Raw genomic sequence first — 23,592 nt, forward strand, 5'->3', positions numbered from 1 at the left:
TCAGATCCCCATCTCTAGGGCTGATCGCATCTATACCGCCTTTGAATCGGGTCAAAGGTTATACCAGTTCACCCGACTACCTTTTGGGGTGACGAACGGGGTCGCCTGTTTTCAGAGGGCTATGGACGACCTCGTTACTAAGGAGAACTTGACAGATGTCTTTGTATATCTGGACAATCTTATGGTTTGTGGGTATGACCAGGGGCATCATGATGCTAATCTGAAGCGCTTCCTCGAGGTCGCGCAGAGGTATCGCCTAACCATGAATGAGGCTAAGTGTCGTTCCTCTCTACGCACGATAGATCTTCTGGAGTACACCGTGACCCATGGCTCTGTCGCTCCAGATAAGGAGTGTCTGCGACCTTTGCTCAATATGGCTCCGCCTAGCGATCGAGCTTCGCTGAAGCGTGCTCTCAGGCTATTCGCCCATTATTCTAAGTGGGTGCAAAATTTCTCCGTGAAGCTCCGCCCCCTTGTGGCCTGCGACACGTTCCCCATGAGCCCAGCCGCCTTGGCAGCCTTTGGGGGCCTTAAGGCCGACATCGCTGGCGCCGCTGTGGCGACGATCGACGAGAGCGAATCTTTCGTCTTAGAAAGTGATGCCTTGGATCATGCGATAGCGGCGACACTCTCCCAGGGGGGGCGCCCTGTGGCTTTGTTTTCGCGGACTCTCACCTCCGCTGAGCGGAGGCATTCGTCTGTCGAAAAGGAAGCGTACGCGATCGTCGAGTCGATTCGGCGATGGCGACCGTACTTACTCGGGCGATGCTTCCAAATCATCACGGACCAACAAAGCGTAGCATTCATGTACGACACCTTACATTCTCAACGCATTAAGAATGAGAAAATCACTCGCTGGCGTATCGAACTCGCCGACTTCTGCTACACCATCAAATATCGCCCGGGGGAAGGATAACCTGGTCGCCGACGCCTTATCGAGGCCGGCTACGTGCGCGGGTATTATAAATCTGGAGGGTCTGCGCACTTTGCACGGCACTATGTGTCATCCTGGGGTGACGCGTTTCGCTCATTTTGTGCGTAGTGGTAATCTGCCGTACTCGATTGAGGACATCCGCCGGATCTGCGCTATATGTGCGGAACTCAAACCGCGTTTTTACAACCCTCCCATGGGGACGCTGGTTAGGGCTACTAGACCGTGGGAGAGATTGGCAATGGAATTTGGCAATTGGCAATTGGCAATTGGCAATTGGCAATTTCAAAGGGCCGCTGCCGGTGTCGAGTAACTCTCGTTATCTGCTCACTATCGTTGATGAGTACTCGCGATTCCCTTTTGCTTACACGTGCGTGGATATGACGGCTGCCACGGTCATACGGTGCCTGCAGAATTTGTTTTCTATGTTTGGGTATCCGGCCTACGTGCATACCGATCGGGGTGCGGTGTTCCTGTCTCAGGAAGTGAGAGGTTACTTGCTCCAAAATAATGTCGCTTTGAGTTACACCACACCGTACAGACCCCAGGCGAATGGGCAGGTCGAACGCTTCAATGGGATTATATGGAGGGCCGTCATGCTAAGCCTCAGGACCCTCGGCCGTGGCCTCGATAAATGGGCTTGGTCGCTACCTGCGGCGCTGAACTCGATCAGGGCTCTACTATGTACGGCCACCAACCAGACTCCTCACGAAAGACTGTTCCACCACCCGAGAAGCTCGGGTAGTATCCGATCTTTACCCAGTTGGCTCGCTGAGCCGGGGCCGGCCTCTCTCAAACGTGCGGTTCGCACAAGCAAGTACGACCCCTTAGTGGATAAGGTGCAGGTACTCCAGGCTAATCCCGAGCATGCTCGTGTGATGACGGCAGATGGACGCGAGTCCACTGTCTCCGTACGCCATCTCACCCCATGTGGGGTCATCGACCCTTTTAGGGATATCGACGAACCGATCTACGAGTCTATGGACTCTCCCGAAGCTTCCTCTATGGAACATCTGCCGTCCCTTCCTTCGTCAAATACACCCCTGCCTGAAGGCTCTGAGGTGCCCCCTCCGACACCTGCCTCCAGCGGCTACTCCGAAGCAGGGGACTCCGGGCTTGGGGAGGCCGTACCTGGTAGTTTTCGGACACGTGCTGGCAGGGTAATTCGCCACCCTGACCGCTACGGATGGACCGACTGACATGGAATGACATCCCCAATCAATTAATGCTGTGGCACGCTTGATTCCTGCCTAGCGGCAGTGTAGTTCTGACGGCGGGGAGAATGTCGTGAAAATGTATCAAAGTTGAACCCAGGAGTGATGCCCACTTAAACCGCAGAGGGGCGTCTATAAGACCTCGGACGTCCGACGCTGAGCCACTCCTGTGACATTTTACTATTACATGTAGACTTGAATGGTACCTACCCGCACATATATTTTAGGCTTGCTTGCATTGACTAATATAATCGATCCTTCCTATATGATGCCAAGATCCTGATATCTATTGCATGATTGTATTTTACAGGATGATGCTAAAGATCTGATTGAGATTAAACCTACCTATGGGACAAAGTTGTGGACTTGGTTGATTTCACAACAAAAATTAAATACATAAAACATTTAAAATGACAAGTTATTTACAATCAGCACAACCATACAAAAACACAATTTCGGGAAACCATGCATCTCAATGTGAATGAGCACAAGTACATTGTATTTATTTGCATCTTGCATGAACATGGAGAATGGGTATACATGTATAAGTGAATGAAGGCAAGTATTTATTTTCATTTCATCTTTTAAAATGTAACTTATGTAAAATATAAAAATTTAAAACAACACAAGTTATTCAATCAGCGCAACCATACCAATAAGAATGGTCAGTTAAAATACTATTGCACAATCAGACAGTTCAGGCAACTCCGAAACATAACTCGCATTTCCATCTCATTTCCATCGTTTTGGCTGTCACCTTTGCACATGCGGCATGGTACCACTCTTGGCATTTAATTTGCCGTCATCTGGGCAGTGGCAGTTGCAGTAGATCCTCATTTCCTTTTCGTGGAGAACTGTCGGACGACGGTACTCAACGGTAAATGGAAACGTCGTAATCCTACCATTGTCGACACATTTTCTGAAATGCTTGCGCAACGACTGATCATATTTCAGCTCTGTGGGGTCCTCTCCAAACAGAAGTGACGTTGCAAATGTCATAGCGTAGAGTCCACAGTCGTTTGAGTTAGGCTGATGGTCCACATTCATAACTTTGAGGACGAGGTTTTCCTCTGGACCGTGTCGATATCTGGCGATGGTAGGGATGGTAGGGATGGTAGGGATGGTGTCGGAACTTGGCTTCTGGTGCATAGAATCGTAAATACGTATCGCGTTCTCTTAAGTTCGATATCGTAACCCAGTTGTTTCCTGCAACTTGAATTAACTGCACAAATTCCTCAGTGGGAATGTCAAAGAACATGTTCTGTTGAAGAAGGGTGTCCTGTAATCCACCGGCGAGGGGCAATGACGTCTTAACAGTTTACTTGCTGCTGCCATGTGACGGTCACTCATCTAATGGTCTTTTCCCATCGACTTCCCGGCGGTTTTTTCTCTGAAGTAGCGACTGTGAAGAATGTCTGTCTTTTTTTCTTGTCGTCATCTGGAATCTTGTGTTTGATGTCCTCTGGTCTTGGTACGGCTGGCGGGTCGCCGTCTGGCAACTCGTCGTCGTCTGGTCATACATCGGGATCCTCTTGAATGCTTGATGATGTCTTCTTCAAGCGTGGTGCCAGAATGGGTCACACTTTGGTTTGGTGGGGTGCAGGAACGGGTTTCGTTTGAGTTACAGTGGCTTCAGTACATGTATCCCCAAGGCACTCTTCATTGATGCAGTTCGCCTTGGCGCCCGGAAATACTGCAGCAGGGACACTCCTCCCAAATACAACATGATAGGGGGCATCCTTAATGGTCTCCTGACAGGCACTGTTCATAGAGAACATGATGCGGGGCAGCCATGAAGCCCAAGGATACCCCGTCTTGTCTTCTTCCAGGTTCTCGTCTTTCTTCATTGAGGCTATCTTTCTCTCGACGGTTCGATTTCCTCTCTCGACTAAACCCTGCGATTGGGAATGCCGCAGTTGGCCGTTAATAAACGTAGTGTCACCTCCCCACCTCTCGAACATCGCTTTGATCAGTTGGTTGATGAATTCTCTGCCGTTATCTGAGTGGAAGAACTTTGGGGGTCCGAAGTAGGCCAGCACTCTCTCTTCGAGCAGCATCGAAACTTCTTCTGCCGTCTTTCTTTTCAGTGGGAAAAGCACATGGAACTCGGAGAAGTGGTCCATGAAATGTCCTATATAATTGAAATCGCCATCTGGTGAATGCCGCATATCGATTAGGTCGACTTGCACCCTCTCAAGAAAGTCCTTGTGAATCATCAGTCTGAGAGGGGGTCTTGTGACTTGGGGCTGACTCAGCTGGCACACGGGACAATGTTTGCAAAACTCTTGGATGAATCCACGTGTTATGCCAAAGTAATGTTTCTGCACATAGTCCATCACTTTCTTGTAGCCGCTGTGTTTCAGCTCCTCAGCATGAACTCCATATACTATATCACACAGATCCCCAGCGTGGACAACTCTGAGGAATCTGGAGGTACCGTCTAACTGGTTCTTCTGGTGGTCATTTGGTATTACCAGAACCTGCTGTAGGCCAAGTCCTGAAAGGTCCACAATCTCAAACTTCCTAGTCTTCACCCAGTGCTTGAAGTGTGGGTCAACCTTTTTACTTCTGTCGAGGAGGTGGTTCCGTATAGCATCGTACCTTTCTTGGCTTATCACTGGACTCTTTGGTGAAGCTGCTTGGTTGTCGGCTATTTCCTGCATACGTCGTCTGAAGTTATCATCCATGTTGTATCGTCTATCACTCACTGGGAAGTGTATGGCAAACAGGAGAAAGAGGACCTATTTTATAGGCCAGTGATGGGCCAGCAACCCATGAAAATGACCAAAAAGTTGTGAAATCAACAATCTTTCTGGTCACTAGAACATAGACAGGACAAACAAAGGATGCAATTAAGTATCTCACTTTTTGGTCACATACTAAGGATGTAGGCCTAATTAAGTATCTCATCTGGTCATACAGCAGAGCAAGGGATATAATTAAGTATCTCACAAATAGAACAAACGATGAGTAATGAAAAGCTCAAAAAGCCCCTCCAAAACTGGACAGTCTATCATTTTCTCTAAAAACTAATCCATCGATAGCGCAAGAGCACAATCAATCGATGTCTGCACCATCTACCTATGCCTGCACGAATGATGGATCCATTGATAGCGCAGCGCGATCGGTCGATAGGGCAAATCTACCAATGGCACATAACATATATCTATATATCCCGGTGTGTACCCCGGTTTAGAATAGGTACACCGTATCCCTGCGTGTCGTAAGAGGCGACTAAAAGGGTTGGCGTCAGGAAGGGCATCCGGCCATAAAAACATTGCCTCAAAAAGAGAACCATGACAATTACAACTACATATGGGCAGGGTACAGCCCGAAGTACCCCGTGGGGGACCCCACTCCCTCTCGTCAAAACTCAAGGTGGGGAACCCGATCGAAGCAAGGGTGGAAATCACTCCATTTATGACGACGAAATGTCTGATGACCGAAGTGGAGATCGGTTTCTGAGGTTTGGGACATGGAATGTAGGGACAATGACAGGGAGATCAGGAGAAGTGGTGGAAGTATTGGTCAGAAGAAGAGTGGACATATGTTGTGTGCAGGAGACGAGATGGAAGGGAAGTGGTGTGAGAATGGTGAAGGGAAGGCAGGGACAGAAATACAAGTTTGTGTGGCAAGGGTGCCCAGAAGGCGTGAATGGTGTTGGTGTCCTGTTTTCTAAGGAGTTTGTAGACGGTGTGGTGAGTGTGACGAGAGTGAGTGAAAGGTTGATGATGGTGAAAATTATGATTGGAAAGCTCTTGGTGAACATCATCTCAGGATATGCTCCGCAGGTTGGTCGGAGCGATGAAGAGAAGGACAAGTTCTGGTGTGCGAAAGAGAAGCTGATGGAAAACGTGAAAGATAAGGAAGTTGTTGTGGTAGGAGGAGACCTAAATGGACATGTGGGAAGGAGTATGGACGGTTTTGAGGGAGTTCATGGGGGTTACGGATATGGTGTGAGAAATGGAGAAGGTGAAAGGATTTTGGAGTTTGCTGATGGAGCTGATTTGTTGATTTGTAATACTTAGTTCCAGAAAGAGGATAATAAGCTTGTTACATACACGTCAGGTGGGTCGACGACAACCGTTGACTACCTGATGGTGTGTGGGCGGGATGGGGGGCACCTCCGGGACACAAAGGTGATCCCGGGGGAGGAGGCTGTTTCACAGCACCACTTGGTTGTTTGTGACATAAGGGTGAAAGGTGTGAGGAGAGCTCGGCAGGTGAAGTACCAACCGAGAATGAAGGTGTGAAGGTTGAAAGAGGTGACAGTGAGAGAGGCATTAAAAGAGAGGCTGAGTATGGTGAAGGATGATGTGGTTGAGCTTGAAAGTGATTGGATGTCAATGAAAGATAGTCTGTTGGGAGCCGTTGGTGAGTTATGTGGATGGACAAAAGGACCACCTGGACATGGACAAAAGACCAATGGACAAAAGGACCACCGAGGCACTCGGAAACATGGTGGTGGGATGATGAAGTTGGAAAGAAGATTGACGAGAAGAGGAAAGAGTTCAAGGAGTGGCAGAAGCCGAAGGGTATGGGGGCAGAAAAGGCAGAGCATGAAAGTTATAAGGAAGCCAAGAGGGCTGCAAAGAAAGAGGTAGCAAAGGCGCAGGAGGCATGCAGGAAAACGTTCGGAGAACGCTTGGATTTGGAAGAGGGTCAGAGAGCGGTATTCAGGATTGCAAAGCAGATAGCAAAAGAGAGGTGTGCTGTGATGGGGGTGAGTTGCTTGAAGGATGAAGTGGGACAAATCGTTGTGGACCCAGATGGAATTAAAGGAAGATGGAAAAGATATATGGAAATACTGTTGAATGCAGAGAATGAATGGGATTGTAACATAGAGAGTAACCCAGTTTTAGGACCAGCAGAGAAGATAACCGAGAAGGAAGTTGAGGAAGCGATAAAAGCAATGAAGAGTGGAAAAGCGGGAGGGCCGACGGGAGTTGTGGGAGATATGTTGAAGGCAGCGGGAAATTGGGGTGTGAAGAGAATGACAGAGATCTGCAATCTGGTGGTGAAAGAAGGCCGCATTTCAGTGGATAGGGAACTGAGTACCCTCGTCCCTCTATACAAGGGGAAAGGTGACCCTCTAGAGTGTGGCCCATCTCTCAATGATGAAGAATCACTTAAAAATAAATTATTCTATCCAGATCCAGATTTTCACCAAAATCGAATCAATTAGTCCTTTCACACACCCAACCAGTCCACCAAGTTTCGTTTGAATCTGTCCCTAACTTTTTGAGATATCCTGCACACAGAGACACAAGCAGACAGGGGTGAAAATATAACCTCCATCCACCTTAGGTGGCGGAGGTGATTATCGATAACATAGCAGAGAGATTGCAAAAACACAATAATCTGCTATCATATTTTATTGTACACACAAATTTTCTTTTTTTATGTAACGTAAAGGGAAAAAAAACATTACATTTACATCTATAGTAACTTTGTTACATTTACTGTAAAACAAATCTCCCAAAGGCCTACATCTTTGGCAGTGTTCTCTTGAAAATGTCGAGCGATGCGTCGATGTCCAGATGACAGACATATAATTTCATTCTTCCTAACTATAGTTTACTGTGATGTATTCAAATGGAAAATAAGAAGAGGAATCAAAAGTTATGGCAATGTTTTTGCATTTACATTAATAAGTGGTTAAACACCAGCCACCTAACAAGTTATTGTGGTGTATGGGTTTGGTGTTTCTTCATCTACACATGAAAATACAATATCAATGCCATTTTTTAAAAACCCATTGCCGTATTGGTATTCCAGAATTGATAAAAAGAGCAAAAACACTTATTGTATTGTTATATTATATAGGTTATTTTACCCAAATTTACTATTTGCACTGCTGTATAATGCATACACATGCATTTACCTATGATCACAACACTTCCTGTTGTAAACAATGGGAGAAGAGTAGAAGTGACATACAACATCACCAGTATCACACATAGCAAATGCAAAGCAGAAAGGTGTCCCTAAAAGCACAGCTTATGCTCAAGGTATCACTCCAGAAAGAAATATCAATTTTAATTTGGCACACGTAGTGCACAATTTCCATTCAGTGTGCATGTCCATTCAGTGTGCATGTAGATTTAGTTTAAAAGGGAACGAAATGCTCAGACCACCTCAACACTAATCTATCCCTTGATACCATACAAAATAGATATGATGTGTCTTTTTCCGATTTGAGATATACAAAGTAGGTAATTTTGCGATTAAAAGTCGAAAGCTTCTTCTTCACATTAGTCGTGACGTCACCTCGTGAACGCAACCGCCACTTCCATATATTGTCTGCAGTTTACATCAATGAACGATTGACCTCAAAGGGTGAATAATTTTTGAAGTTCTACAAATATGCCTCGTCGATGCGCCCTTGGGGTTGTAATAATCCAAACCTACATGGTTTCATGCTACACCAATGGCCAAAAGATCCGAGGGTTGGCAGAAATTGGACGAGGTTTGTTCGAAATATCCTGGTGTGGATGGGGCCTACAAAATGGTCGCTTTTGTGCTCGGAACATTTTACAGATCACTGTTAAGAAACAACAGAGATGGCTAGACCTTGTGGTTATTTGCCACGATTTAGAGAAGATGCCATTCCCACGAATAAGCGGAAGAAACAGCCGTCCCACGAATCTGCAACACCTTCTCTGCCGAGCTACCAGCATATGGGCACGGGCGATTTGAGTGGTGAATTGAACACCTGTGTTGGTCTGCCGGCTATCAAACTCACCTTGCTAGATGTGCTGCCTAAACATCGCCGCCACCTTGCCCTATGCATCTTCAGAGCTCAAAAACCTAGAAGCCATTGTCTCAGATGCCATCACGTCAACTCCGATATCCCATAAACTACCACCCAAGGATGATTCAAATTCAGTACGATCGGCATTCATGAAAAGATAGAGAATGAGAGTTAGTATATCTGAAATGTCTGTGTCGCATGGGTGCGCGTGTGTGTGTGTGTTGATTACGTTAGTGTGCAGACATACATAAAAAAATAAATCCTTGCACTGCAATATATAAAGATGACATCTTCACAGGTGATGCAGGAAATACAATTGAGCAACAGATCCATATACCTTGATGCTCAGTTTAGAGGTACGACTATCACAAATCTCGACTTCAATAGAGTCTTCACACTCCCCCTGATCCGTTTCAACATACTGAGAACCTTCAGTTGCGAATGATGGAGGAATCAGTATCGGAATCCATGCTCGGAATACACTGTTTCTCTATAGAAGTCGCCATTTGGATTGAGGTGAGATCACGATTTGACGTCACTGGTGAAATCGAAAATCGACATTTTAGGGCTATTTTCGACGCTTTGTGACTGGCAAAAAAAAATTCAAAAAAATACCCTTCAAATTAGACCGTGATTAATGATTTTCAATGGTTTTCAGAAAAAATAAATTTTGCGTTTGGGTTCCCCTTTAAAGTGTTCACATTCTGCAGACGGAACATATTGTTACAAAAATGACTTAGGGAGGTGACAAATGGTTAATTATGCGGTTATTTCATAGTTAACGTCAGAAGACGTCTTGTAGTGACTCACTTAGCAGCTGCCAGGATCGTGTTCATAGTAAGCTAACCGTCACCCTAAAGCTCCGTATCTGGCTTCTTCCTCTTTATCCCTGTTATATAATGTCACTTCAGTCTTTCACCATGGTTGCCCATTACATCTTGACCATGCCACTACAGAAGCAACGACGTCTCCACACATGCCACCACAGAAGCAATGACGTCTCCACACACATGCCACCACAGAAGCAACGGCGACTCCACACATGCCACAACCACAGAAGCAACGGCATCTCCACATGTGCCACCACAGAAGCAACGGTGTCTCCATGAGTGCCACCACAAAAGCAACGGTGTCTCCACGTGTGCGGTGTTGACGTCATGGCTGAGCCAATAAAAGCCATCGCAGAAGTGAACACAGAGGGAACCAAGATCAGAGAGCGGAGAGATGGGGAAAAAACAATATCGAAGAAGGTGACGAACGAGAAAACGTCCAGAACAAGAGGTTGGCAAAGATCGGAGAAAAGTCACAAGCTGCAGATCTGGTTAGGTGTGGATCACGAGCAAAGGACCAGTACTAGTTGCAGTCTCGGACGGCACCACGAGTCTTCCGGCCAGAGAATGCTCCACTCACACTTAACACATTCCTTGCCTCTACCACACACTCGAAGCGCTACAGAGAAGGTGGCCTCCTTGTTCTACCATACTCCCCCATCAGTGTCCTCTCTCCATCGCTGTGTCCTTGAACGAGTTGGATGTGGTGTTTAATATTAGGTTAAGTAGGTGACGAGTCCGTTCTGCGTCTAGCCAAGTGGTTCCGTGATGTTGATTTTGCCTCCCCCCCCACCCCCATTTCTTTAATTACTGCATTGTTTCTTGTTCACCATGTCCCAATCCTTATTGTTACTGTGAAATCCACTTTTTGTATTTATTCCATTGTCAATGCCGGTTTGGAGACGTGCATTCCTACCTCCTGTTTGACTAAATTATCAAGAACACGTCATAGTTGTGGTGAGCACCACCTGATGAATTAATTCACTACCGCACCACACAGATTTCTGCACATGTGCACAATTTTGTCTCCACACTCGGACATCTTAAGGAGTCGGGTCGAGGGGATAATTGTTTTTTTGTTAAAGAAAATTAAACACTATGGGCGAAGAGGATGGGCATTTATTAAATTTTAAAGTAGCCTCGGTTGAGATGAAGGCAAAGGATCCACCAGGGGGTGCAATGGATGCCTACCAGAAGAGAATGGCTGAAATTGAGACCAGGAGGAAGGCCAATAGTAAGGCCAGGAAGGAGAAAGGGAATGCCGAATGGGATGCCTATGAGCACAGACTGGGGGTGCAATAGACAAATATGAAAATGTTTGCCATGATGGATGCTGGGCTAAAGGTCAGCTGGGATGACCAGATGAAGTGATTGCCGAGCTACAAGAGGTGGTGGCCGAACCGCAAGAAATGGCAGCCGAGTAAAAGATCAGCAGCACCGGTTTGGGTGAAATGGTGTTGGGCACCTTGGAGGAGGAAATGCCTGGGGTGGTGTTCATTGTTCATTGCGACTGGGGGAAAAGCTGGGAACAATGCTCATGGGAAGAAATGAGGTAGACCCCATTGTGAGTGATAGCAAAATCCCCATGTCATAGAGAACAGAGGACCCTGTGATGGGTGAGAGAGAATAGCACTCATGGTAAGTAGAACTCCATAGGAAGTAGTGTAAACCCCATGGGTGATTGTACAGAGCCTGTGGTGGGCAGTGGAAAGCTGTGGAGAGACCATGGAGGGCAGTGGAGAGACCATGGAGGGTGTCGTAGACCACATGGAGGACAGGTTAGTCCCCGTAGGGAATAGTGGTACAGACCCTGCGGAGACTGGGATGTACCCTGTGGAAGATAGCTTGGAGCCCATAGAGGGTGTACCATAAACCCAGGAGGGCAGTATAAATCCCAGAAAACCCCCCAAGAGGATGGTGTAGAGGCAAAAGGGAGCAGTATAGGGCCCAAGGGAACAAAATACCCCAAGAGGGTGTTTGGTAGGATCGGGATGCCCACTGAGCTGTTGACCTCCATGGACAATGTTCACGGAGGTTAATTTGGTGCCCGCAGAAGTCAGATCTGGGTTCTCAGTGGTTTTCGGTCAGTGGGAGCACTTGCAACGGTGCGAGGAATTGTTGCTTGGAGATGTTGTTGCTGAATGTTGATGAATTGTTGCTGTTGCTGATGAATTGTTGCTGGAGATGAAGCATGAGATGTTGCCTTGCAGATCCAGCAGAACGACAGGCCCTGCGCTCGAGGTTACAGAGCAGAGGCACCACACTAATGGATTTTGCTGAAGATTAAGGGATAAGGCAGCAACAGGAAGTTTGCAAGCCGAGGAAGATGAATATGGATGGGGGAGCCAGATGAAGAAGAGGTGAAAGAGGAAGATGATCAAAGGGATTTTGAAGTGGAGGAGCAGCAAGATGAAGGTAAAGGAAATGGACTTGAAGAGGAACATGAGTACTATGAGGGTGAGCACAATAAAGTTGTTGATGACTGTCAAGAGAGCAAAACAACTTCAAGCAAGTTCCAGGACAAGCTGAATTTGGCCATGCAAGTGCAATCTATATTATAAAAGGAGCCATGTTTGTCTGTCTGTTAGTCGTGTTATAACTTGAGAACGGATTAACGGATTTCAATAAATCCAACTACGGTGGATTCGGGTAACTCCCGAGAGTATTTGTGATCAAAATAATAATAATAATAATTACTATTTTTTTTGAGAGATTTGCAGTATCGGGTTTTGACAACTGCAAATGCCAACACGTGACGTTGGTCATCCATGCACGGAGAGCAGCATCTCCCAGGAATCATCGTTTAACCATCGCTGTAAAGATTGGTATTTCCATCAGCGAAGCGACAGTTCTGATATTCTAGTATATGATGAAACACAGAGATAGGATAACTTATGAGAACCGAGGAAAAAAGCTGAGGACTGACTCCATCATCCATGGTGGTCTGGAGCTCGCAGAGGCCGAGGAGGAAAATGGGGGCAAGGTGGCTGCACTGGACACGAGGACGAAAAGAGGGGCAAGGTGGCTGCATCAGGCCCACGAGCCTTGGAGGAAAGGTGGCTGCCACAATGGGCAATGGGTATCACAATGGGCAATGGGTATCAGGCATAGGAACCGAGGGCAGAATCAGGGCAAAGAGGGCTAGAAGGGGCCAGGCACAGCAACACAGGGGCCCAAACGAGCCAGCAGGGATCAGGACATTGAGACCCTGATAGGTGACATCGGGCAACGGTATATTGACAGGTGGTAGAGAGCAGAGGTGCCGTCGGACCAATAAGGTTTGAGGTGTTAAATTATGTGGAAAAATTGGGTCTAAAATTCCTGCCAGCAAACCTCAGAGGGAATTTCCTCTGTTTATTCTTTCATTTTAGGCTTTTGATCCATTCTGCATTCTTTTTTTGGGGGTCTTCATAAATTTCTTAACATACATCTTCAAGTTTATCATTATTACTTGGGGGATGAGATGGAGTGGTTGTCACATTTTGTCTCTTGTTCCCACATTCATAGACTTACTTCTGGAAATTTTATTTTTTACTTTGTTACTTTCTCTTGAATGTATAGTGTTGCAATAAACTAGCAATGTTAATGTATTGTATCCATAGCGTTGTGATCCTTTACTGAATGGTATCACTTTTACTTCCTGTTTAGTGGCCACAATTCTTAAAGTTTGCACCAATCATCCTCATTTTTTTTCTTCTTTTTTTTTTCTTTCATTCATCCTGATCGCCCTCCTCATTCCCATCCAGTGCCAATGCCAATTTTTATTGCTCATGCCACCTTTCACGAGACGATTAGCCTTCTCTTCATCTGCAGTAGGGCTTGCACCAGCTACCTGTATTGTTCTTTCACAATATCGTTTGGCTGCTGATGTGTAGTTGTGAATACGACCCGCATTTTGCTCTTGTGTCAGGGAGGTCAGAGTTGGATCTCTATGAGGAGCTGCTTTTCAAAGGGCTCGCCATCATTGCCTGTTAATACCATATGTCTGTTCATCAGTCATGTGGTTATGTTGAGATGTTTGAAGGCTTCTACTCACTGAAGGGCTGTCGAGAGGGATTCACTGTGGGTACTCATGTGTTCCTGCAAGTCTGATGACTGAAAGAAAGCATCTCCACATGTACTGCACTTGTACGGTTGTTCACCGCTGTGAATCCTCATGTGTCTCTGATAGTGTGATGAACGCTTAAATGCCTTTTCACATATTGAGCACTTGTACGGGCACTCGCTACTGTGGGTCGTCATGTGATTGTGGTAGGTCGATGACTGAAGGAAAACTTTGCCGCAAGTACCACACTTGTACGGACGCTCACCACTGTGGATCTTCATGTGATCACGACAGGTTGATAACCGAGCGAAGGCCTTTCCGCAAATCGTGCATTTAAACGGACGCTCTCCACTATGTATCCTCAAGTGCATGCGATAATTCGATGACCGAATAAACTCCTTTCCACAGGTAGTGCACTTGTAAGGTTGCTCACTGTTATGCATTTTAATGTGTTCTTGATAGATTTCTAACCGAATAAACGTTTTTCCACATGTAGAACACTTTAAGGGATATTCGGTGCTGTGGATTATCATGTGTTCGGCGAGGGCTGCTGATCGATTAAAAGCCTTTTGGCACATTGAGCATTTGTACAAACGCTCATTTCTGTGCATCCTCATGTGTTCCTGATAGAGAGCCGAGAGATCAAATGCCTCACCACATTTGTAACATTCATATTGGCATTCACCGCTATGTCCGCTCATGTGATCACGATAAGATGACAACTGAGTGAAACATATCTTGCATATTGTGCATTTAAGCGAACGCTCTCCACTATGAATCCTCAAGTGTTTTTGATAGGTCGAAGACTGAATGAAAACCTTTTCGCATGTCGTGCACTTGTAAGGATGCTCACCGCTATGAATTCTCATGTGTTCTTGACAAGTTGACAAACGGTTGAAAGTTTTTCCACATGTTGAGCACTTATAGGGACGCTCACCGCTGTGGATTCTGACATGTTCTTGAAAGGCTGATGACCGAATGAAAGCCTTGCCGCATGTTGGGCATTTGTAGGGTCGCTCTCCACTATGAATCCTCATGTGTCTCAAATAGGTTGAAGATCGTTTGAATGTCTTTTCACATGTCGAGCACTTGTAGGGTCGTTCACCACTGTGAATTCTCAGGTGTTCCTGAAAGGCCGATGAATAAACGAAAGCCTTTCCACATGTACTGCACATGTATGGTCGCTCACCACTATGGATCCTCATGTGTCTCTGACAGTGAGACGGCCATCGAAAAGCCTTCCCACAAACTGAGCACACGTAAGGACGATCACTACTGTAGATGTTGAAGTGGATATTCAAATCGTCTTTATGGAGCGTACCAGGAGGAAAAGAATTGTAATCTTCTTGTTTTTCATCCTTGGAGTCCGGGTGGTACATTTCCATGTGTAATTGGAGTTCAGCCTCGGTCAGGAAACTGCAGGAACATCGGTTGCATGAAATTTCTTCCACAAACATCGCAGATCTCTCTGCGAATATCATGGAAGGAAATAAATCAGAAAACAGTTCAGCACACCAAAATATCAGGCAATTGAATCAGTTTCAAATGTTTCATGAACATGTTGGCAACAGCTCAAACCCATTAAAAAGGATTATCGTATTGTCGTGTCACCAGTGATTAAGACCGCTGGATGACGGAGAGCCAAAACAGTTTTACTCCCGAGGCGGCAGCCCAAAAAATGGCGGCATTTTTGTCGCATGCGGGATGAAGGAATGCGAAGCATTTACCTGAATGGAACACACGGGTTTATTCCGAAACCACAAAACACGCAAACACGACAGTCAACTCAACAATAATGAATATAAAGACGAAATAAAGTTGCGGTAAAAAAACTAATTGAAACTCCTACTTTGAGGATCCTCCACTCAGATACAGAAACGAACACACAAGGGAAAATAAAAATGAAATAAAATGGCCTTTTCATGCACTTAGCTCGTCCCAACGAGTTCTTTTGCAATAGGTGATGGCGATGGTCCGGTCCGATGTCTCCCGCGCGGGAGCGCCCCAAAATGGCACCAGCAGAGCGTGTCGAAGACGTCCAGGCGTGAGGCAAGCAGTCAAGACGGCCCTCTTTCATCCCCACCATCAAGTGCAACACAGACCCCAGCTCCTTGGTGAACCCAAATGTTGCCCACCTGTCGAGAGGCTGCCGGCGCAGCAAAAGTTCCACGCTCCTTCAAAAGTGCATCAATATCACCAGCACACCAACGCAAAAAGATGGCGCCCCTCCTGTTCGTGCAAAAAAAAACCAGCAGAGAGAGAGAGAGAGACGCACTCTCCTTCGTCACTCAGGTGAGCCAATCGGGTCATTCGTCTCCCAGTTCGCCCCGCCCACAACCTCTGGGCTAATAATGTCCCTCAGGGGCATGGCCTGTTTCCTATGGTCCTTCAGAGGCGGGGCTTAGTCTGATCGGCTCTGCTTGGCTTTTGTCGGCGGTTGTAAATGTTGTTTAGAGGAGGTTTTCATGGCCGGCCTTGTCAGCAAAACGTAAAGGGAAAGTTAGAGGGAAAATCACGTACTGGGGAAAATTAGTCTTAATCCCTACACTAATTGTCCCCCGTCGCACCGCGGAGCGAAAGGGGGACTATGGTTTTACCCTCCGTCCGTGTGTGCGTCCGTGCGTGCTTCCATCCGTCCGTGCGTGCGTACCGTTGTGAGCGGAATATCTTGAAAAATAAATGAACTCCTAACTTCTAATCTGGTGTGTGGGTGTATCTAATAATTTCATCTTCACATCATTATACATACCAAAGCCAAGTTTAACTTAGATCCCTTCAGCCGTTCTCAGGTTAACGCGGTAACGAGAATCTATTACGAACACAAAGACTGACGGACAGATGGACAACCCAAAAACACAATGCCTCTGGCAACTTCATCGGTGGAAGCATAAAAAGGAGTTCCCATTACTTACCCGAATGCTGATCAGTTTCCTGCTCTTCAGGAACATCTAGGTGCTCATCTTGTATCATAATGCGCTCAATTCCAGGAAAACCTTCCTCCTCCTCTTCATTTTCTTCCTCATACTGATGTATAGCAAGCTGCTCAGAACGCTGGACTGCACAACAAGCCTCCATAAAACAGCAGACTGCAGCATACTTGGAAGGGGTGAATTTACGTGCAGCCAAAGAACAAAGTTTTGCCCTTCCTGTAGAGGGCTCTGCAAAGACACAAAGCAATTGGAGACTTTCCATCCCCAATCCTGTAATCGCGGCATGGAGTACCTCTGCAGTCAGTCCTTGATCCCGCAGCCATCCCGGGATAGGTTCAATTCTGGATCGAGCTCTTGTCAAGTTCATCACCTGTCAGAAATACAGCCTTGTTAAATCAGAAAGTGATTGTATTTACTGTAGGAAGCTTGTCTGATCGAAGGAAGCTTGATTGTTTATCATAGATTCAGAGGTAAATACAACTGATGTAAAAAATTATCAAAATAATTATAAACTGACCAATAGCCTCGACAACACCAGTAATACTCGGACACCAACCTTGTCACAGCCTAGTTTATTTTTAAACTTGCCACAAGCAAAGCATTCACAGAATCGGAAGTACTTGGAAGCAATCATCCGCATTCCGCACACAACAAAAATGTCCAAATTGTGAGATATACAATAGTGTATGGACATCTGTTTGTACAAAACTTGTAAACCTCCAATTATACCAAAATTTGGGTACATTTTCTGCAACTTCCAGTGCCGCCAAACACCAAAGCATGTGAATAGGATAGCGTGGAATAAATTAGGGATCATATCCATACTATGTACATAAATGTAAAATTTGACCACTTCATCACATCCTTTAACTCAGTGTCGTCATTTAATAATAATAATAATAATTCATTTATTTTGTATAGCGCTTTTCCAGAAGCCCAAAGGCGCTTTGACAGAGTGGAAAACATAATGCATAACAATACATGAAAACAACATAACAATTTAGAATAGAATGCCAGCTTTAAAACAGATATCGGTATTTTTGGGACGTCATATAAAAATAAAGATGGACTAAGCAACAAGAAAAGACTATAGCAGAAAGATGAGACTTTTGGAATGAATTTTTTTGACTTTTGCAATAATAAATCCTCAATTTCAGACTCGTTTGTAGCTACTTTAGATTGTACTAGCAGAATACCCAGCCCCTCTATGCTTTGCAAGATGACTACGGATGCTTGCATAGTTTGCACTTTAAAGGTTCTAGAATCTAAAGTGTACACGTTCTAATAGTAGTTAGTGTCGAAGGGGTCAAAATTGTCTATTCTCTCAAGCATGTAAAAGGGTCTAAAAAGGTCCAAGTTGTCGGTCAAGTGTCCAAGCTGTCTAATCTGTCAAGTGTACAAGGGGTCTAAATGGGTATAAGGTCGAAGGGGTCTAAAAGGATTTAAGGGGTGTAAAGGCCTGAAGGGTGAAGGAATCTAAAGGTGTCTTAAAGGTAAATGGGATTTTAAAGGTCCTTCGGGGTCTTTTGGGTCATTCGTGCCCTCGGGGTCGTTAGGGTCTATTGGGTCGTCTGGGTTGTTTAAGTGGTTTGGGTCCTTGTGATCTTTTGGGTTCTTTGGGTCCTCCGAGTCATGTGGGTCCTCCATTTCCTCTGGGTCATTTGGGTCCTGTATGTTTCCTCGGGGTCTTTTGGGCCTGTCCTTCGTGCATTCACTGTTTTTCGCATGCGCATAAATTTTTTTAGCCACTCTATAAGCGAGCTGCACAGCATCATGTCCCATCAATCACGCTATAAAGACACTCCACCGTATCTACTAGCTGCGCAAAACGTCATCCTCCGCGAGTTACACAATTAAAACGCATCGCTGCATCCATCACCAGCTGCTGAAGACCATCACCCGCCAGTTACACATTTAAAACGCTTCACCGCATCTCACACCTGCTGAGTAAGACGTTCTCACCGCCAACATTCCCCACAAACAATGGGCAAATGACTCACCCCTCCTGCAGCAACCCACCATTCCCGCACGAGTACTTATGTGCAGTATGTCCTGGGTCTCAATCATTCTTCTCGTCCCACTGGCATTGACCTGCATTTTGCCTTTCACTCCGCTCATTGATCAAATATGGCAGGTCTGGGCATGAGTGATGCGGGTCCGGGCACGAGTGATGCGGGTCCGGGCACGAGTGATGCGGGTCCGGGCACGAGTGATGCGGGTCCGGGCACGAGTGATGCGGGTCCGGGCACGAGTGATGCGGGTCCGGGCACGAGTGATGCGGGTCCGGGCACGAGTGATGCGGGTCCGGGCACGAGTGATGCGGGTCCGGGCACGAGTGATGCGGGTCCGGGCACGAGTGATGCGGGTCCGGGCACGAGTGATGCGGGTCCGGGCACGAGTGATGCGGGTCCGGGCACGAGTGATGCGGGTCCGGGCACGAGTGATGCGGGTCCGGGCACGAGTGATGCGGGTCCGGGCACGAGTGATGCGGGTCCGGGCACGAGTGATGCGGGTCCGGGCACGAGTGATGCGGGTCCGGGCACGAGTGATGCGGGTCCGGGCACGAGTGATGCGGGTCCGGGCACGAGTGATGCGGGTCCGGGCACGAGTGATGCGGGTCCGGGCACGAGTGATGCGGGTCCGGGCACGAGTGATGCGGGTCCGGGCACGAGTGATGCGGGTCCGGGCACGAGTGATGCGGGTCCGGGCACGAGTGATGCGGGTCCGGGCACGAGTGATGCGGGTCCGGGCACGAGTGATGCGGGTCCGGGCACGAGTGATGCGGGTCCGGGCACGAGTGATGCGGGTCCGGGCACGAGTGATGCGGGTCCGGGCACGAGTGATGCGGGTCCGGGCACGAGTGATGCGGGTCCGGGCACGAGTGATGCGGGTCCGGGCACGAGTGATGCGGGTCCGGGCACGAGTGATGCGGGTCCGGGCACGAGTGATGCGGGTCCGGGCACGAGTGATGCGGGTCCGGGCACGAGTGATGCGGGTCCGGGCACGAGTGATGCGGGTCCGGGCACGAGAGATGCGTGTCCGGGCACGAGAGATGCGTGTCCGGGCACGAGAGATGCGGGTCCGGACACGAGAGATGCGGGTCCGGGCACGAGAGATGCGGGTCGGGGGGGACGAGTGATGCGGGTCGGGGGGGCGAGTGATGCGGGTCGGGGGGGACGAGTGATGCGGGTCGGGGGGGACGAGTGAAGCGGGTCCGGGCACGAGTGATGCGGGTCGGGGGGGACGAGTGATGCGGGTCGGGGGGGACGAGTGAAGCGGGTCCGGGCACGAGTGATGCGGGTCCGGGCACGAGTGATGCGGGTCCGGGCACGAGTGATGCGGGTCCGGGCACGAGTGATGCGGGTCCGGGCACGAGTGATGCGGGTCCGGGCACGAGTGATGCGGGTCCGGGCACGAGTGATGCGGGTCCGGGCACGAGTGATGCGGGTCCGGGCACGAGTGATGCGGGTCCGGGCACGAGTGATGCGGGTCCGGGCACGAGTGATGCGGGTCCGGACACGAGTGATGCGGGTCCGGGCACGAGTGATGCGGATCTGGGCATGAGTGGTGCGGGTCTGGGCAAGAGTGATGCGGGTCTGGGCACGAGTGATGCGGGTGCGGCTACGAGTGATGCGCTGAGTGATGTGGGTACAAGCGCCCCCAGTCCATTCTGAGCGAGCAGCGGATGGTTTGACTGCTTCAAGAAGTGGTTGCGGTCTCCGCAACGTCAAACCATCAGGTGTGCATGCCTCAGCGGACCAGGAAGCGGCTGAACTGTTCCCTGCTCAACTCGCGCAGCTTATTGACGAGAAGGTGGACATGTTAGAGCCAGGCAGGCAGCTCTCAACCACACTTTTTTTGACCTGGTCCCACCACCTCAGGAGCATAAGCACCCTCTCCTGCCTCAACCTCAGTGCATGACTTATTAGCGACCTCAGCTGTGTCCTCTTCAGAGTTTGAGTTCACTGGATTGTAATTAATTATCATTTGAAAGGTTGCTGTTGTTGTTTAGCTCACCTGCTGTTGTTTTTTAGCTCACCTGGAACGAAGTTCAGGGGAGCTTATGCGATGGCCCGTCGTCTGTCCATAAACACTTGAAACTTCTTCTCCGAAACCGCGGATGGGATTGCGACAAAATTTGGCACAGATGATATTTGTTGTGTTGTGAGTAAGGTTTGTTCACGGCATTTAAAAAAAAATAAAAAAAATCGGGATCTAAGGGGGTTTATCGGGGGTCAAAGTGGGCCAGGTTTGACCCCCCAAAATAGGAATTTGCTGTTTCCTCTGAAACTACAAACACTATTTTGATGAAACTTGACCACAACCTTCATCACCCGTGATGTACCGAAGTTTGTTCATGGCACTAAGAAAATCGAAGTCTGGGAGGGGTTTACGGGAGTCAAATTGGGTCCAGGTTTGACCCCCCAAAATAGATATTTGCTTTCTTCTCTGAAACTACACATGCAGTTCTGATGAAACTTGACCACAACCTTAATCACCCATGTTGTATCAAAGTTTGTTCCTGGCATTTAACGAAATGAGGGTCTAAGGTGGTATATGGGGGGGAGGGGGGGCCTGCCCCCCAAAATAGGTATTTGCTTTTTTTCTCAGAACCTACACACGCAATTTCGATGAAACTTCACCACAACTTTCATCAGCCGTGATATACCAATGGTTGTTCAAGGTATTGGAAAAATTGTGGTCTGAGGAGGTACACGGGGTGGGGAGTGAGGGAGTTGCCCCCCAAGATCGGTATTTTGTTTGTTTGAAGTTTTATGATTATGTTCGTATGATTCTACATGCTGCCCTGTCTTCCAGTAAGCATTGAAATTGGTTTAAAATACCTTTAGTCAGTGCAGTATACTGTTTATTCTACCATACTGGCATTGCCCCAATGTTTACTGGTATTGCCCCAAGTGCAGTATACTGGTATTGCCCCAATGTTTACTGGTATTGCCCCAATGTTTACTGGTATTGCCCCAATGTTTACTTTTATGGTACGGTTGGTCAAGCACTTTAAACTTTAATCACATTCCTTCAATAAACACCGACTGGAAACGGTACCTGGTGTTGTCGCTTTTTTATTTATTTGTAAGCATTTTTATGAAGCTGTAACCATGTGCATTCACTGTCGAAATTTTTTTAATTTATTTTTTTACTTTTAAAATTTTCCCCTATGAATCAGGAACCGTCAGGAACCCCCACCCTCCTCATTTTTCCAATGAAAATGCCCTGACATTCGCACTGTCCATTCGCGGCATTTTTCATGAATCATGAACCACCGGGAACCTATCCCCATTCTACCATTGAAACAATGCCCGGACATTCGGGGCATTTTCCAGGAACGCATCCCCCGCGAATGTTGCATCATCTTTTTGCACCATCTCTCAATGGTGAAGAACCCTGGTGTTGGGCTAGCGGCTAGGGTGCCAGCTTAGGATCCTAGGATCCTGGGTTCGAATCCCGGTCAATCGCTGAATTAACGCCAGGGGGGTTGACTCAGCCTGTCATCCTTCCGAGGTCGGCTAATTGAGTACCAGTTCACTGGTAATTCCCTGCTTGTCGTTAAAGGCGGCAAAAAGGGTTGGCGTCAGGAAGGGCATCCGGCCGTAAAACATTGCTTCAAAAAGGGGACCGAAAAACAACAACCACAGTTCCCGAAAAAGGCCAACCCCCGCTTGCGGGGAAAAATGGCCTCTAAAGGTGGTTTTTTTTTTTTTTTTCTCAATGGTGAAGAATCACTGAAAATTTTAAAGTCCTCATATTCGGATCTGGATTTTCACATAAATAGGATAGAGTAGTCCTCGTCATACACCGAAACTGTCCACCAGGTTTTGTCTGAATCAGTCCATAACATTTTGGGAGATGCTAAAAAGTATATCCTTTTTGGCCCTATCTCTCAATGATGAAGAATCACTTTTAAAATTCTCATATCCAGATCTTCACCAACATATAATCATTTCATCATTGTCACACACCCAAACTGTCCACCAAATTCCGTTCGGATCTGTCCACAACTTTTTGAGATATCCTGTTCACAGACAAACAAGCAGAGTGGAGAAAACATAACCCCCACCAACCTTAGCCTTAGGTGGTGGAGATAACAACGGTGGCAGGATGGCCTAAAGGTACGCACAAGGCTCTAAGCTGTCGATGGTGTGTTTGAATCCCGACCCAGCTAAATACACCACATGACCAAAAGTATGCGGACACCCCTTCTAATTAGTGGATTCCGCCGTTTCAGCCACACCCATTGCTGACGGGTATATATAATCAAGAACACAGCAATGTACTCTACGTAGACAAACATTGGCAGTAGAATGGGCCATATTGAAGAGCTCAGTGACTTTCAACGTGGCACCGTCATCAGATGCCACCTTTCCAACAAGTCAGTTCGTCACATTTCTGCCCTGCGAGAGCTGCCCCGGTCAACTGTTAGTGCTGTTATTCTGAAGTGGAAACGTCTAGGAACAACAACAGCTCAGCCGTGAAGTGGTAGGCCACACCAGCTCATAGAAGGGGACGGCCGAGTGCTGAAGAGCGTATCACATAAAAATCGCCTGTCCTCGGTTGCAACACTCACTACCGAGTTCCTCCACACAAGTTGTCAGCACAACAACTGTTCGTTGGGAGCTTCACAAAATGGGTTTCCATGGCTGAGCAGCCGCACACAAGCCTAAGATCACCATGCGCAATGCCAAGCGTTGGCAGGAGTAGCGTAAAGCTTGCCGCATTGGACTCTGGAACAGTCGAAATGCGTTCTCTGGAGTGATGAATCATGCTTCACCATCTAGCAGTCCAACGGATGAATCTGGGTTGCGCGGATGCCAGGAGAACGCAACCTGCCCAAATGCATAGTGCCAACTCTAAAGTTAGGTGGAGGAGAAA

General features: G+C 47.4%; 1 protein-coding gene across 10 annotated transcripts in view; it reads right to left on the bottom strand.

Annotated features, from left to right (window-relative positions):
* Nucleotides 1-2,617: 2,617 nt before the first annotated feature.
* Nucleotides 2,618-23,592, bottom strand: part of LOC137435516 (KRAB-A domain-containing protein 2) — a 29,285-nt gene continuing 8,310 nt past the window's right edge. For 6 of the 10 annotated variants that reach the window (XM_068129382.2, XM_078784241.1, XM_068129380.2 and 3 more), the window contains exons 3-4: nt 16,687-17,074; nt 13,130-15,242 (exon numbers count right to left, since the gene is read on the bottom strand). In XM_068129382.2, coding sequence (XP_067985483.1) covers nt 13,762-15,242; nt 16,687-17,074 — 1,869 coding nt within the window. In that variant the 3' untranslated portion in view covers nt 13,130-13,761. Of the gene's footprint in view, nt 4,853-13,129; nt 15,243-16,686; nt 17,075-23,592 lie in introns of those variants that run through there. The other 4 variants (XM_078784243.1, XM_078784245.1, XM_078784244.1 and 1 more) reach the window with 2 other exon arrangements.

This window comes from Myxine glutinosa, chromosome 9, assembly GCF_964187855.1.
Source record: "Myxine glutinosa chromosome 9, kmMyxGlut1.1, whole genome shotgun sequence".
NCBI classification, from domain to species: Eukaryota; Metazoa; Chordata; class Myxini; order Myxiniformes; family Myxinidae; genus Myxine; species Myxine glutinosa.